This window comes from Solanum stenotomum, chromosome 12, assembly GCF_019186545.1.
Source record: "Solanum stenotomum isolate F172 chromosome 12, ASM1918654v1, whole genome shotgun sequence".
Taxonomy (NCBI): domain Eukaryota; kingdom Viridiplantae; phylum Streptophyta; class Magnoliopsida; order Solanales; family Solanaceae; genus Solanum; species Solanum stenotomum.
Window position 1 is genome coordinate 20,763,185 of NC_064293.1, and position 15,683 is coordinate 20,778,867.

General features: G+C 37.8%; 1 protein-coding gene across 3 annotated transcripts in view; it reads right to left on the bottom strand.

Annotated features, from left to right (window-relative positions):
* The window catches only part of LOC125849128 (pterin-4-alpha-carbinolamine dehydratase 2, mitochondrial), a 179,353-nt gene that overhangs the window by 13,802 nt on the left and 149,868 nt on the right, over positions 1-15,683 (bottom strand). For 2 of the 3 annotated variants that reach the window (XM_049529150.1, XM_049529149.1), the window contains exons 2-4: positions 13,512-13,551; positions 13,374-13,420; positions 12,543-12,646 (exon numbers count right to left, since the gene is read on the bottom strand). In XM_049529150.1, coding sequence (XP_049385107.1) covers positions 12,543-12,646; positions 13,374-13,420; positions 13,512-13,538 — 178 coding nt within the window. In that variant the 5' untranslated portion in view covers positions 13,539-13,551. Of the gene's footprint in view, positions 1-12,542; positions 12,647-13,373; positions 13,421-13,511; positions 13,555-15,683 lie in introns of those variants that run through there. The other variant, XM_049529151.1, reaches the window with a different exon arrangement.

Genomic DNA, 15,683 nt, shown 5'->3' on the forward strand with positions numbered 1-15,683 from the left:
ATGTCCGTTGTGCATATTTTCTTGCATGGTCTCCATACTTAGTACTTAATTGTGCTAACCCCTTTCTTTCGCTTTTTGACTAAAGTGTAGGGATTTGGAGATGGTGATATGTCATGGCTACTTGATAGGTTTTTAAGAGTTGAAGATGAAGACTTGGTGAGTCCTCATAGATTCGAGGGCAATAACCAACATGTTCTTTTTTTATGTCTCTCTAGTATTTGCTTAAGTTTTGAGTGGGCTTAGTCCCAATGTTATATTCAGGTATTAGATGGTTTTGAGACATATTGTATAAAGTCTAGAAAGTCTTCCGCTTGCTATTTATTGAAAGTATCTTCGTGTGTGAAGAAAGTTTTTAATTCCTTATGGTTTTGGTGTCTATGCAATGAATGAATGCTAAGAGGCTTGTATTAGACCTCTTCGAGGTCGAGTACGCCGGTTACGACTAGGGGGTGCTCCCGGGTCGTGACACCGTAGGTCCCTCAAAAGTCGGTACAGGTAAGACCTGAGGTATGTGTAAGACCTCAGAGACATCAGGATGAGCAGAAGATGTGTAGTAAGGTTGAGATTCAAAGAAAGTTACACCGGCAGACATAAGATATCGGCGGAGATCATATGAATAGCAACAATACCCTTTTTGAACTCGAGAGTAACCAGGAAAGACACATTTAAGAGCACGAGGGGCTAATTCATCTTTACCCGGGGATAAGTTATGAACAAAGCATGTGCTCCCCAATACACGAAAAGGAATAGAATAGAGATGTGACTGAGGATACAATATGGAATGTGGAACCTGATTCTGAATAGAAGATGAGGGCATTCTATTAATTAAATAACAAGATGAAAGGACTGCATCGCCGCAAAAACTCAACGGAACATGAGATTAAATGAGGAGAGTGCGAGAAGTCTCAATGAGATGCCTATTCTTTCTCTCTGCTACACCATTTTGTTGAGGAGTGTATGGACAATATGTTTGGTGAATAATTCCTTGGTGAGACATAAACTCTTGAAACTGGGATGACAAGTATTCTAAGGCATTATCACTACGAAAAAGTACTACAGAACAAGGCTCAAACTTTGAGTCCTGCAGGGTTACTCCAACCTTTGCCTATACCTCATCATGTATAGGAGGATGTAAGTCTGGACTGGTCTTCCTAAATCTCATAGGTTTGATACTATATTGGTTGTGCTGGATCATCTTACTAAGTATGCACATTTTATTCCACTTTCACACCCTTTTTAATGTTAATGATGTGGCCACTTTTTCATTAAGGAAAGATATCCTAAATTTGTTGTGTTTGATTCTGACCGTGTGTTCATAAACCAATTTTGCACGAAACTATTCAAAATAGTTGGTGCTACCTTGCGCTATAGCTCTTCCTAGCATACAAAAACCGATGAACAAACAAAAATGGTGACTAGGAGTTTGGAGACATATCTCTGTTGTATGGCAAGAGAAAATCCTAAGCAATGGTCCCACTTGTTATCTTGAACTGGGTATTGGTTTAATAAATCCTTTAACAGATCTACAGATATGACACCCTTTAAAGCATTATACGAAAGGGATCCACTATCAATTTTTCACATGGATGACACTACTTTAGTGGTGGAAGAAGTAAATGAGCAGGTGCGCTCTAGAAATCTGACCTTGGCTGAACTCAAATGAACATTAGTTACAAGCACAACAAAGAATGAAGAATCAAGTTAATCTACATCACAGAGTAGTGTTTTGGACGGCGACAAGGGTCTGCCTCGCCTCTTGCCAAGGCGAGCGACGAGGCGCTCCCTTTATGAATTGAGGCGCCAATTAATACCAAAAACTTAAAATATTTAATTGCATATATAAATATCCAAAATTACAATAGCAATAACGTATTAACAAATATTTCAATTGAAAAACTACCAATAGATAGTAGATACTAAAACTTTAGAACTTGAATGACTCAATAATTCATAAGACAATTAACAAGAAATACTAGAACTCTAAAAAAAATAGGGATTGCACACTACCGAGTGTTGACAGAAACAAAAACAACAGAGCAAGAAGAAGAGAAGAAGAAGAAGAAGAAGAAGAAAAAATGCTAAAAACATACCTGCTAAGGTCGCAAAGCATAGGACTGAATAAGAAAAGAAAAATTGAACTAGAGAGAAAAAAATGAGAAGAGAGTCGTGTTAGTCCAAAACACCAAATAAACCCTAATATTGCCTTTTAATAATTAAATCTAGCCTTTTTTTATATAAAAAGAAAAAAGGTGACGCCTCTGTCGCGTTGCCGCATCACCACTCCCCTATTCTCACCTTTTGTCGCCCTTTTGAGATCGCCTCACCTCGCTAGTTATAGGCGACATGATGTAATTCTCACTAGAAGAACTACGATCTAATGCAGAAATAAAAGACGGAAAGTAAGGATAAATAGATTGACACAAGAAAAGGAAATCAAAAGCAACCTAAAGGTATATTAAACTGAAATACCTCAATCGATTGATCCACAATCAAGCATCGAACCTCTTACGATGACCTCAAGGGAATCGATATCCCAAGCAACCAACATTTCTAACAAAAGGCAACAAAAGCTTAACCAAGCTCTCAACACTCAAACATGAGTTTTTAGTTTTTAACATCAATAATAATCTAAGTCGAAAAAGGAAACCTAACCAGCTATTTATAGAGTTTAGGATAAAAGGCCCAAATGTGACTCGGAAGACAAAACGGCGAGCCAAGTCGGGCTCGCCTAGTCACTTGGCGATGTGCCGACCAGGTTGGCGTGCTTCTCTGCAGTTCTTCAGTCCCTCGCCATGTTCTGTAACATTAAGCGGACTGGGGCCATCGCCTAAGCCATTGGGTGATGCGCCAAGTGGACCCTGCACGCCGAAAGGGACTTCTTCAGCAATTTTCAAGGCATAAAAGTCCTTGCTGGTCGTCAACACCATCTCGAGCACCTCCATCTTCATGAATAGCCCTTGCATCCTCTCAAGGTCTTGAGCTTGGCTTCTAGTAAATGGCATTGATGTAATCCGTTTTATATCATTCTCTCTTTCTTGAAAAGAATTTTTCCTCAAATTTGTCGAATCATCATCAGCCACAGTTGGAAAAGGTGACAGGTCGCACACATTGAAAGTGTTGTGCACTTGGTATTCCGTAGGAAGGGAAACCTTGTAGGCGTTGTCATTGAGTCTCTCCAACACTAGAAATGGTCCATCACCCCTCGACATCAACTTTGTCTTGCGATGGGTGGTAAATCGCTCCTTGTGAAAATTTACCCACACCAAGTCACAAGGTTCAAACACGATCCTCTTACGGCCCTTGTTAGCCCTTTTGGCTACATCTTGGTTCTTCTTCTCTAAGTGCAGCCGCACCTCTTCATGAAACTTCTTCATAGCTTCAGCTCGCTTACTCCCATCTAAGCTTAACACAACATCTTGAGAGAGAGAAGTGAGATCTAAAGGGGTTAGGGGGTTAAAACCATAAACAACTTCAAATGGAGACATACCAATAGTTCTATGAATAACACGATTATAAGCAAATTCAACTAAAGGCAAATGTTCCTCCCACGAGGCCAACTTCCCATGCACTACGGCACGAAGCATAGAACCCAAAGTCCTATTCACAACTTCAGTTTGGCCATCAGTTTGTGGGTGACAAGAAGTTGAGAACAACAACTTAGTACCTAGTCTACCCCACAATTCTTTCCAAAAGTGACTAAGGAACTTAGGATCCCTATAACTTACAGTGGTTTGAGGAATTCCATGCAATTTAACAACATGCTCAACAAACAAAGATGCTACATTGGGAGCATCATCACATTTATGACATGGAATGAAATGAGCCATCTTTGAAAATCGATCAACAACAACAAAGATGCTATATCTACCTCTTTTGGTCCTTGGCAAACCCAAAACGAAGTCCATTGAAATATCAAGCCAAGGACTTTGAGGGATGGGGAGTGGAGTGTATAAACCATGGGGAAGGAGGCGCGACTTAGCACGTCGACATTCAACACATTGACCACAAATTCGAACAATATCTTTATGCATTTTAGGCCAATAAAATTGTTCCTCGAGAATTCCCATAGTTTTGTTAATACCAAAATGACCCATTAAACCACCATCGTGTGCCTCCCTCACAAATAGTTCTCTCCAAGAGCTCATAGGCACACAAAGTCTCTTGCCTTTGAACAAGAAACCATCAAACTTGGAATAGGGAGTAGAAGACCTATCCCTCATCCATCTTTCCCTCTCCCATTCCTCACAATCTTTGAAGATTTGAGCAAACACGGGATCTTTGGGATACATTGCCTTCAAACATTCAAAGCCAATTAATTTAGAAGACAAAGTATTTATCAAAACATGTTTTCTGGACAAGGCATCGACCACCACATTTTCCTTTCCCTTTTTGTATTGGATTACATAAGGGAAAGTTTCAAGGAATTCAATCCATTTGGCGTGCCTTTTGTTCAACTTTCCTTGGGCCCGAATATGCTTTAGGGAATCATGGTCAGTCCTAATGACAAATTCTTTGGGCCACAAGTAGTGTTGCCAATTACCCAAAGCCCTAATCAAGGTATACAACTCAAGATCATAAGTGGAATAATTCAAAGTAGCACCTTTTAGTTTTTCACTAAAATAAGCAATGAGCTTTTGGTCTTGCATTAAGACGGCTCCAATGCCTACTTTACTAGCATCATATTCCACTTCAAACGTTTTATCAAAATCAGGTAATTGCAATAAAGGAGCAGAACTAAGCATGGATTTTAAGGCCTCGAAAGTCTTGGCTTGTTCCTCTCCCCACTTAAAAGGTTTATCCTTTCGGATTACCTGTGTCAAGGGGGCTGCAATGGTACTAAAACGTTTGACAAATTGCCTATAAAAACTCGTCAATCCATGAAAGCTTCGAATATCACTTATGGATTTTGGAATTGACCAATTCTTAATACCATCAATTTTAGACTCGTCAACTTCAACCCCTCTTGAACTCACAACAAAACCTAAGAAGGCAACTTCATCAACATAAAATGAACACTTATCAAGATTAGCATAAAGTTGTTCCTTCCTAAGCACATCAAACACACATTTCAAATGCTCAACATGATCATGCATGGTCTTGCTATAAATCAAGATATCATCAAAATAGACAACCACAAACTTCCCTATAAAGGGTTTCATCACATGATTCATGAGACACATAAAGGTACTAGGAGCATTAGTGAGACCAAATGGCATCACCAACCATTCATATAGACCAAACTTGGTCTTAAACGCGATTTTCCATTCATCTCCGAGGTTTATCCGGATTTGATGATAACCACTCCTAAGATCAATCTTTGAAAACACACAAGAGCCATTCAATTCATCAAGCATATCATTAACCTAGGAATAGGATGACAATACTTTATCGTAATTTTGTTGATGGCCTGGCAATCGACACACATGTGCCATGTCCCATCTTTCTTTGGAACCAATATGACCGGCACGGCACATGGACTTATGCTCTCCTTCACATAGCCTTTGTTGAGGAGTTCCTCAACTTGCCTTTGTAGTTCCTTGGTGTCCTCCGGATTGCTTCGATAAGCCAACATGTTTGGCAATTGTGATCTCGGCACAAAATCAATTTGGTGCTCAATTCCCCAAAGAGGGGGCAATCCTCTTAGAAGCTCCTTTGGGAAGACATCCTTATATTCCTGCAAAACAAAGGAAATAGAATTGGGAAGAGAAGAATGAGGTTGGTTAGTTTGTAGCACATGATCCCTATGTGCAATAAGGATCAAAGAACTTCCAGATTCAATTTCCTCCCTTATCTCCTTGTAATTAGCCAACAACACTTGGCCCTTTCCTTTCAACTTCCTTTTTTCCTCCTCTTCTTGACTCTCGGCCTTTACATGTTCCTCTTCACACTTCGTCTTTTCCTTTGACTCACTCATCCTTTTATATATATCATTGACTTGAGAGGGGGTCATAGGATGAAGAACATACTTATGATCATTCAACACAAGTGAATACTTGTTTGTTCTCCCATCGTGTTTGGTTGAATGATCATGTTGCCAAGGCCACCCGAGTAGCACATGAAAAGCTTGCATTGGGACCACATCACATAGGACCTCATCTTGATATTTCCCAATCTTAAACTTGATCATCACTTGTCGATGCACCCTCAATTCTCCACACTCACTCAACCATTGAAGTTTGTAAGGTGTAGCATGCTTAGTAGTAGGAAGCTTTAAGAATTCCACTAATGCAGTACTAGCAACATTTGCACAACTCCCGCTATCAATGATTAAGGAACACACATTATCCTTGAAGCATTTGGAGTGAAACAAATTTTCTCTTTGGCTCGGATCATCCAAGGACTTACTAATCATTGCTCGCCTCACCACATATAGAGGAACGACACTCTCTCCTTCTTTGACACAAAGGTCTGGTTCCTCATCTTCCCCATGTTCGAACTCATCCTCTTCTTTGGGATCGTCTTCACATTCACATGTTGGCTCTTCCTCAACACTAAGATATATCTCTCCTCCTTGCATTAGAGCGATCAACAGGTTGGGGCACTCACGCATTATATGACCCCATCCTCTACACTTGTGACATTGAATACCTTTAGAGAACTTGGTTGGGTCAGTGATACCTTTGTCTCTAGGCGGGTACTTTGGAGTGTTTCCTTCGAAGGGCTTCTTCTCATAAGGCTTCTTAACATCCAAACCCTTGTTCCAACCCGACGATGTTTGAGCTCCCCCTTTGTTCTTGATCCAAGAATTAAAAGACAAAGTCTTATACTTAGACACTTTCTCCTTCTTGAATTCCAATTCTATCTCATGGGCTGCCTCAATGACTTCATTCAAAGTAGTAAACCTATGAATGGTCATCTTCGAAGAAATGTCTTTGTTCAACCCCACTCTGAAGCGAATCACGGCATGCTCTTCAATTTCTCTATACTCCAGCTTCATGATTTTGTTTTGGAACTCGTCATGATAGGCTTCACCACTTTTGCTTCCTTGCCTCAAGTTATACAATTTGGCAAGTAGTCCTTGGCGGTATCTTTTCGGCACATACTTGGCTCTCATCAACCTCTTCAACTCGGGCCATGGTGGAGGATGACCTTCTTGAACAACTAGTTGATCTCTTCATGTACTCCCACCATGTGAAAACATACCCCTCGAATTGCAAGATAGCATAGCAACTACTTTTGACCTCCGCCAGCTCATTTATATTGAATATCCGATCACATTGCAACTCCCATTCTAAGTACACATCGGGATTGCATTCCCCTTTGAATGTTGGAGGAGTTGTTTCGATAGAGTTTATGCCAACATCTCGGCCTCCATGTCCACCTTGGTCATTGTAGTGATAACCCATTTGATAGCGATTACCATGTTCTTCTCTAGTGTCTTGACCAACTTCATGATTGACATCGATTTCCACCTTGAGGGTGGTTCCCATGTTGTCTCCTATCAAATGGCATTGGACCCAATCTACCTCTTGGCCCACCTTGCATTATTTGACCTCTTGGTCGATTCCTTGGTGACTCATTCCAGGATGCTTCTTCACCTTCACCTTCATAACCTCTTTGAACTTCATCATTCCTCACCTCATTCACGGGATTTGGTTGTGGTGGTGGTCTTTGGTTGTGGTGGTGGTCTTTGGTAGGGAATATTTTGGTTAAGTGGTGTTTGGTAAGGATGGCTTTGATTTGGTGGAGCTTCTTGACTAAGCGGAAAGTGGAACGGTCAATTGGAACTTTGGCTATTTGAACCTAATTGATTGAAAGTTGGGTGCAAAGCTTGGTGGAGGGTCCCCGGGGTGAGAGTAGGAGAATTAGTGTGATCATGCCCACTTGTAGTAGCACGAAAAGTAGCTTGTGGTGTGGAGTCATTGGAATTGACTCGACCTTCCACCGTAGCAATCCTACTGTCCATCCGTGCTATATCACCTCTCACATTGTTTAATGCTTCCAACAAAGCTGCCAAAGTAATTTCTCCGACGAGTGCTTGAGTATATCCTCCTGCCTCCATTGTACTTGACATTAAAACAACTCACAAAAACAAGTAGCAAACAACATTAGCGTTAATAAATTGAACTCACAATCACTCGTGTTTACACATCTTTGATTGCCTCTCAATTGGCGCGGCTAATGTTGACAATTGTTATATTCCATTGATCACAAGGTACCAATTTCAACTCTAGGTTGAAATGGATTTTTGTTTGAAGAAGAACGGACGACTCAATTAAACAAACGGACTGGAATCAAGAATGAACTACGAAGTAAAACGAGAAAAGCACGAAAAGAAAAGGCACAAACAAAGAAGTGAATTCAATAACCAATGGTCAACAAGTAGAGTATTTACGAGTTGAAAATCGGTTTAGGATTCTTGAGAACGTTTGAGAATCAAAAGAAAAGAAACTAAGAATTCAAAACCTGAGATTGGGAATAACTAGAGTTTTCGATCGCCGAATGACCTGTTTTCTTCGCCTAAGTTGAAGTTCAGCTCGCCAAACTCTGCAAACGAACAAGGCAACTCGGCGATAGGGGTGGTAGTCCGGCGATGCGCCGATGGGACTTGGAGACCAAGGGTTGGTTCTGCCAAATGTTCCAGTAGCTCCCTCAAATGGGTGGCCAATTCAACGGGCAACCTGCCCAAAGGGCGAGGTGCCAAATGGTTAGGCGAGGCTCGTTTTAGCTCACCCAATAGACCTCCTGCAGCTCCTTCAATGCTCTGAAATTTGAAATCGGGTGGTCCCTCCTGCTCTTGTCCTTTAGCCCTTTAGGACCTACCCCTTTTAGTAATTTCCCTCTTTACAAACAACCTTACTCTTTCTCTTTCTTCCCCTTTTGAATCAAACACTTACTTTTTCAAATGTTCTCTTCCTTGAAGATATGAATGTTCTTCAAGAACTTCAAAAACAAGATGAACACCACAATAAAAACCCTTAAAAATTTTGTCTCAGAATTTCACGAAAATTTAGGTGAAGGCTCTCCTTGATATGTGGAACAACACGCAATACTTGTTAACTTTCAATTCCAAACCAAAACCTTTAAATTTTAAAACCCACTTCGTTGTCTTCAAGCTTCTTCAATGGTGGATTCTTACAAGCCTCCAAACTCCTTCCAATCTCAACCTAAGACTCAAATAGGGTTGGGGAACACTATTCCAACCTTAGAAACTCAAACAAGACTCAAATCTAAGAAACCCATTTCAGCAAATTCACAAAAACGAAAATGAACCAATTTTTTTTGTAACAATACCCCAAGACTAGAATCGTAGGAACGATACTAAGCTTGGCTCTGATACCAAATGATGTAATTTTCACTAGAAGAACTACGATCTAATGCGGAAATCAAAGACGGAAAGTTAAGATAAATGGATTGACACAAGAAAAGGAAATCAAAAGTAACCTAAAGGTATATTAAACCTAAAAACCTCAATCGATTGATCCAAAATCAAGCACCGAACCCCTTACGATGACCTCAAGGAAATCGATATCCCAAGCAACCAACATTTCTAACAAAAGGCAACAAAAGCTTAACCAAGCTCTCAACACTCAAACATGAGTTTTTAGTTTTTAACAGCAATAATAATCTAAGTCTATAAAGGAAACCTAACCAGCTATTTATAGAGTTTAGGATAAAAGGCCCAAAAGTGACACGAAAGACAAAAGGGCGAGCCAAGTCGGGCTTGCCTAGACACTTGGTGATGCGCCAACCAGGTTGGCGTGCTTCTCTGCAATTCTGCAGTCCCTAGCCACGTTTTGTAACATTAAGCGGACTGGGGCCATCGCCTAAGACATTGGGCGATGCGCCAAATGGACCCTGCACGCCGAAAGGGACTTCTTCAGCAATTTGCAAGGCATAAAAGTCCTGGCTTGTCATCAACACCATCATGAGCACCTCCATCTTCATGAATAGCCCTTGCATCCTCTGAAGGTCTTGAGCTTGGCTTCTAGTAAATGGCCTTGATGTAATCCATTTTACATCACGACAAGGCCTTGCCTTGTCTCGCCTCTCGCTAAAGGCGATAAGGCGCTCACCTTTCACAACCCTATCATAGAAAAGTGATTTTTGAGAGTGGCGAAATGGTATATCTCAAACTTTTTCCCTATAAACTTCATTCTTTGGCTAAGATCAATGAAAAACTCAGTCCCCACTTTTTTGTCCCTTTCAAGATTCTAGAAAAGCTTGATCCTGTAGCTTCTCAGTTGGAGTTACTGATTGGAGCACACATTCATCCAGTGTTTCATGTTGCAAAGTGGAGGAAATGCTTGCTCCGAACTACTCCTGCTCAAAACCTACCTCAATTTCTTACCCAAGATTTGGAGATTCAAGTTGAGCCCGAAGAAGTGTGGAAGACTAGAAAGCTAATCAATGCTAAATGGGAAGTGTTAATCAAGTGGAAGGTCCTGCTAGAATTTGAGAATACTTTGGAGGACTATATTATCATCGATCTACAATTTCCCGACTTTCACCTTGAGGACAAGGTAACTCTTAAAGGGAAATGTATTGATGAGCCTCAAGTTATAAAAATTTATAAAAGGAGGCAAAAAATAAACAATTGAAAAACTTATTAATTGTTATGAGACAATTACACATGTATTGGGTTGTTTTTTTTTAGGAAAGGGGGCAGGGCAGTTTGAGGGAGGTATTCAGAAAAGAAAGAGAATCTTCTGGAGAGTTCTAGCCTCCCGAATGCCTACGAATGTTGAAACCTGTGAAATCTTACGGGTCGCTTGGTAGAGTGTATTAGAAAAATAATGCATGCATTAGCTTTGTGTATTACTAGTTCCCAGTTTGGTCCTAATTTTTGACCTACGTATAACTAATGATTGCATTTGTTATATACTCTATTGTGTATACTAAGACATGAAAATCCATGGTATTAGTAATGCAAAGGGTTTTGATGCATGCATTGGCATGACGAAAGGCACAATTGCTCCTCAAAACCTTGTCCACATCCTTTCCACCATATTTGTTGAGGCTATTTTTGTAAAAAATATTTTTTTTGGAAATTATGCAATGCATGTTATTTTTAATACACCAAACCAAACATCGCATAAAAACTAATGCGAGCATAACGAATACAAGCATTGCTAAGACACTCTATTGAGCAATTTTTAATACACTCTACCAAGTGACCCCTTAATATTATGTCTAGTATAATTAAATTTCATTCATGTCTAAGGATGTGATTTATTGTGTTAGCAAGGTCCAAGTGGTTGTTTTCAAATTTCTTCTTGTTATATCAGTGTATTTAGTGTGAAACATCAATATTTGCTCCTTTATTTAATGTTTCTGTAGAAAAGTCAATCATAAAATAACATGCACTGCTGCTACCATTTTGATTGTGCAATCTCATTAAGCTAAGAAAACTACTCTAATTCCCACCCCAATCCCCCAAAATAAAGGAAAACTAAAACAAGCAATTTATACCCACATGATTTATGGAATATTAGACCAAGAATAGGGATGGCAATGTGCAAGGCCCCAAAATTCTTTAATATTCACTTGGACTAACTACAACCCTAATGAATGGATTAAGGTGATAGCAAATGCCACAAGATGAAGACGGCATGCTAGGAATCATGAAAATTTGTGTCTTAAAGATGGAGAGGAGCTAGCTAAGTTCTTGTTGTTGTCTGACTCTAAGGACATAATTTAGAGTCTTATGCCAAGTTCATGCTAAGTTCATGTCTCAGCATGGAAAGTCCAGAACCTCATGCCAAGGTCATGCTCTAACATGACAAACTTTATAACCCTGTGTTAAGTTCATGCCATGAAAATGACCCCCATACCTATATATATATATATAAGTTCAAAAACAGAATTTTTTACCCTTAACAAGAACAAGAAGGCTATGGCTTGATTTTTGGGAGTTTTTATCAAGTGTAATAATCCATCACACAAAGTAAGAACCTACCGTGTTATACATTAAATCATTACTCCTAGTCGCAAGTAATAACAAGAATTCATCTTGAAATCATTACATTCTCATCAAGTATTACGTTGATGTATGCGCAGGTCAGGTTTTGTGGACAAGCAGGCTACGGGATAGATCATCCCCTCACTCTAGCAGTTGTTTGGGGAGCTTTGCTTTTGGTTTGTGGAATCTCACTAGTTTCGGTCAAACATTTAACTATTCTTTTATTTGTTTGGAGGAATGCTCGGGAATCCTTGCCCTAAGTTATCCGTCCGTTATTCTGTAGTCTTCATAGACATATACATGGTAATGTTGAGTATTTGAGTTTTCAATTTCACTTTGTGTTTATAATTTCGCAGCTTTGAGATATTTATAGAAGTATAAACTAGTTTTAGAAATATCATTTGAATGAAATTTCACACAATAAGTACAGTGACTTTTGAATAAATGTTGGTTTGCATGACATACTAGATCTAGAATAGAATAGGATGGTAAATAAGGTTTGTTCGGTTAAGTTGAGGTACCAATTGCCGATCATGATTCGACTTGAAATCGAGGTGTGACAATCATAGAGAAAAAATTTTCCTTGAAAGATTTCACTATCAAAGATACAAAAAATTGCTGATGAGATCCAATGACACACTTGCAGCTGAAGACAAAGTCTTAATCCCGTAATGAATGTTAGTTTTTGCTGACACTGCAAGATTACTGCACATTACCCCAGTTCCAGCTACATGCGTACTTGAGCTGTATAGGCATACAAATATGCACAGGGGAAAAATTCACACTAAAATTAGGTGCAATGGTGTGGATTGGGAAAGAAGGAACATATATAGAACTTTAACGAGGGAAAGAGAAGTAGAGGAAACTGCAAACATATCCTAAATTTTAGAAGGTAATATAAATCATATTGGAACTATAGTGAAATAAGAAAAATGGAAGACCTTGATGGAATAGGGACAGAACTGACGTAGCATAATGTAAGGCATTTTTATAACACATATTATAGACCTGAGCAAATCATTCCTCCGGCAAATTGAGCTGTTTGTTCAGAAACTTGACATTTCTAATCAATATTATTTCCTACCAAAACCTATAAATTCCAACCTTTTGTTTACTAAATACAATACACGTTTCTCCTTCAATAGAATAAAGTTTACAATGAAACTTGAATCAGGCAATGAGATAGTGATAAACATAGAATACTAATAAAAAATGTGGACATGATTGGCTAAAGCAATGCAATTTTTGTTAATTTTAATTTTGACAAATTATGAAACCTAGCGAAATCAGGAGTGAATAATTAAAGAGAGGGGCCGTGATTGTAGAGATCCGTAATACAAATAGATTACCCATACACAATTTATAAAGCTTGGGATAAATAGAGTAAGAACCCCATATCCATATACATCATGAGATTGAGAGTGAAGAAACCTAAATGAAGATTTGAAGCAAAATGAATTAGAGTAAGTACCTTCCATGGTTTCTGCACAAGGTTTGGGAGAGTGATGTAAACGATATCTGAAGAAATTGAAAAGAATGTCAATAACATAAGTTGAAGAGCGGAGAGGAGAAAAAGAGAGAGAGTTATTCAAGTGTTGGAGAGATTTGCCAGACGAGCTTGAAGCGTTCGAATCATCGATGATTCCTGCTACACAAGCGAGCTGTTTTTGATGACTTGAGAAAATTGAACAAAATGTATCATATAAGTATAAAGTACTTACCAACAAAAGGTAAAATTCACTTAAAAATTTTATTATCTTTTTAAAAATACAAATACACCCTATCTTTTGTCTTTTTTTTTTTTTGATTAATATCTTATCTCATTTAAATTCAATCATAACCATTTAAAAAAAATTATCTCTTCCAAACACCTTCTTGAAAAAAAGACCAACTTCTCTTCTTGGAAAAAAGACCAGATTTTTGTTGCCACCGTTGCTCTGTCGGAAAACTCAACGTCGTCGCTAGCAGTCACTTTCCTACCAGGTAAGTCATTATTTTTTTGGAAAATTTTAGAATTTGTAAACAAAGAATAGTGTCAAAAAATCAAATTTTGAATTTCTTTTTTGGGTTAATGAACAAGAACTCGTTCTATAGTTGAGAAAATTGAATAATGAATTTGTTTATTTTCTTATTTATGAAAGAAAATCAAGAAAGCCAAAAAAACCCTAAATTTTGGGAAATCCTAAGAATATGTGATGTGTTGTTTTTTAGTGAAAACTCATTTTTTTGGTTGTTTTTGTTCTTCTTTTTACGAGCATTTTGTTGGTTCAAGTAGTGTGAAACATTTTTTTTTATTGGAAATTCATAGTAAACATATTTGTTGAAAAATAGTAGTGTCATCTGTACAACATATGACTCATATGTTGGTAGAAATATAGTTAGTTTAGTTTTCCAACATATAACTCATTTGTTGAAAACATTTCATCTATTGGTAGAAATTCCAACATAGTGGTCATCTGTTACAACAGGTCACTTATGTGTTAAAGCAACAAAATGGTCATTTGTTATAACAGGTGATCCATATATTGCTACAAATGGTCATAAGTTGCAACAAGTCACTCATGTATTGCAAAAGAAGCTTCATCTTGTTAATAGATGGATCATATGTGGCAACAAATAACCTACCTTTTGGAAAAAATTAATTTTTTTTGCATTTTAAACTTTTAAAATAACAGAGCTCAATCTTTTGTTGCTTTTTCTTCTAACAACAAATTCTCTTAGTGCGATGTGAAGGATGTCAGCATAAACATGATTATTTTCTTAATTGTGTTAAGGATTTGACAAATACTATTAAGGAATGGACATTTAATATTCGTGTACTTCCATCAAAGAAGATTGCACAGTCTTTATAATTTAGGAGGTTGAAAAAATCAATTTACAAATCACTATATAATATATTAAAAAAAGAAAATATCGGTCATGCTGCTCCATTTTCTGTTCGATCTTTGATAGATTTTAGTTCAACCTCAAAAGGGAATGAGAAAGTCACTTCTGATGTGCGACAACAATATTCATTTGAAGGTTATAACATTTTTGATGAGGGTCCAACTTAACTAATGACATCATTCTCACAATGGATACATGAGGGTCACACAAGCAACATGTACAAAAGTAAGTCAGTCAACTATTATTAATGTTCTTGATGTCCACTAAATAATTATATTTAATGTTTACAGAAAAGACAATTGGGCACTTCTATGGAACCTAACAAGACTTTTTTGAATGATAATATTATTTCAAGAATGCAATGGATTTGAGTTGTTGAACTAGTATGTAGGAGTTTGGAGCCTTGATATTGATTAAATTGTCATATTTCTAATTAATGAAAATATTTTATATTTATTAGTTGTCTATGTCTATTGTTGAATTCTTTTTCAAGAAATAGTTTGTCTATAATATTCCAACATAAGTGTAACTTGTTGCAACATATGTTAATTCTATTGAAAATTACTACACAAAATTGTATATCTATTGGAATAGAAGTGCATCAACTCTCTATATTCTTCTCGTGTTGATATATTTGAAAGTGATACAAATACAATTTTACATGTCTTATATAATCAAACACACTTACAAATTGTTAAAGTCATAACTATTCTGAAAACATAAAGTAAAAAAGGAGAACAAGAATCAACCTAAAGATGTAGAGTAGAAAAACTATGGCAAGTTTGGTTGCACACAACTAGCAAGTTTGGTTGCACACAACTACATCTTTCATCCTTCACATTCTTGTTAATGCTTAAAAATAGAAAAAAGACCACAACAATCAAGACGATTAGCT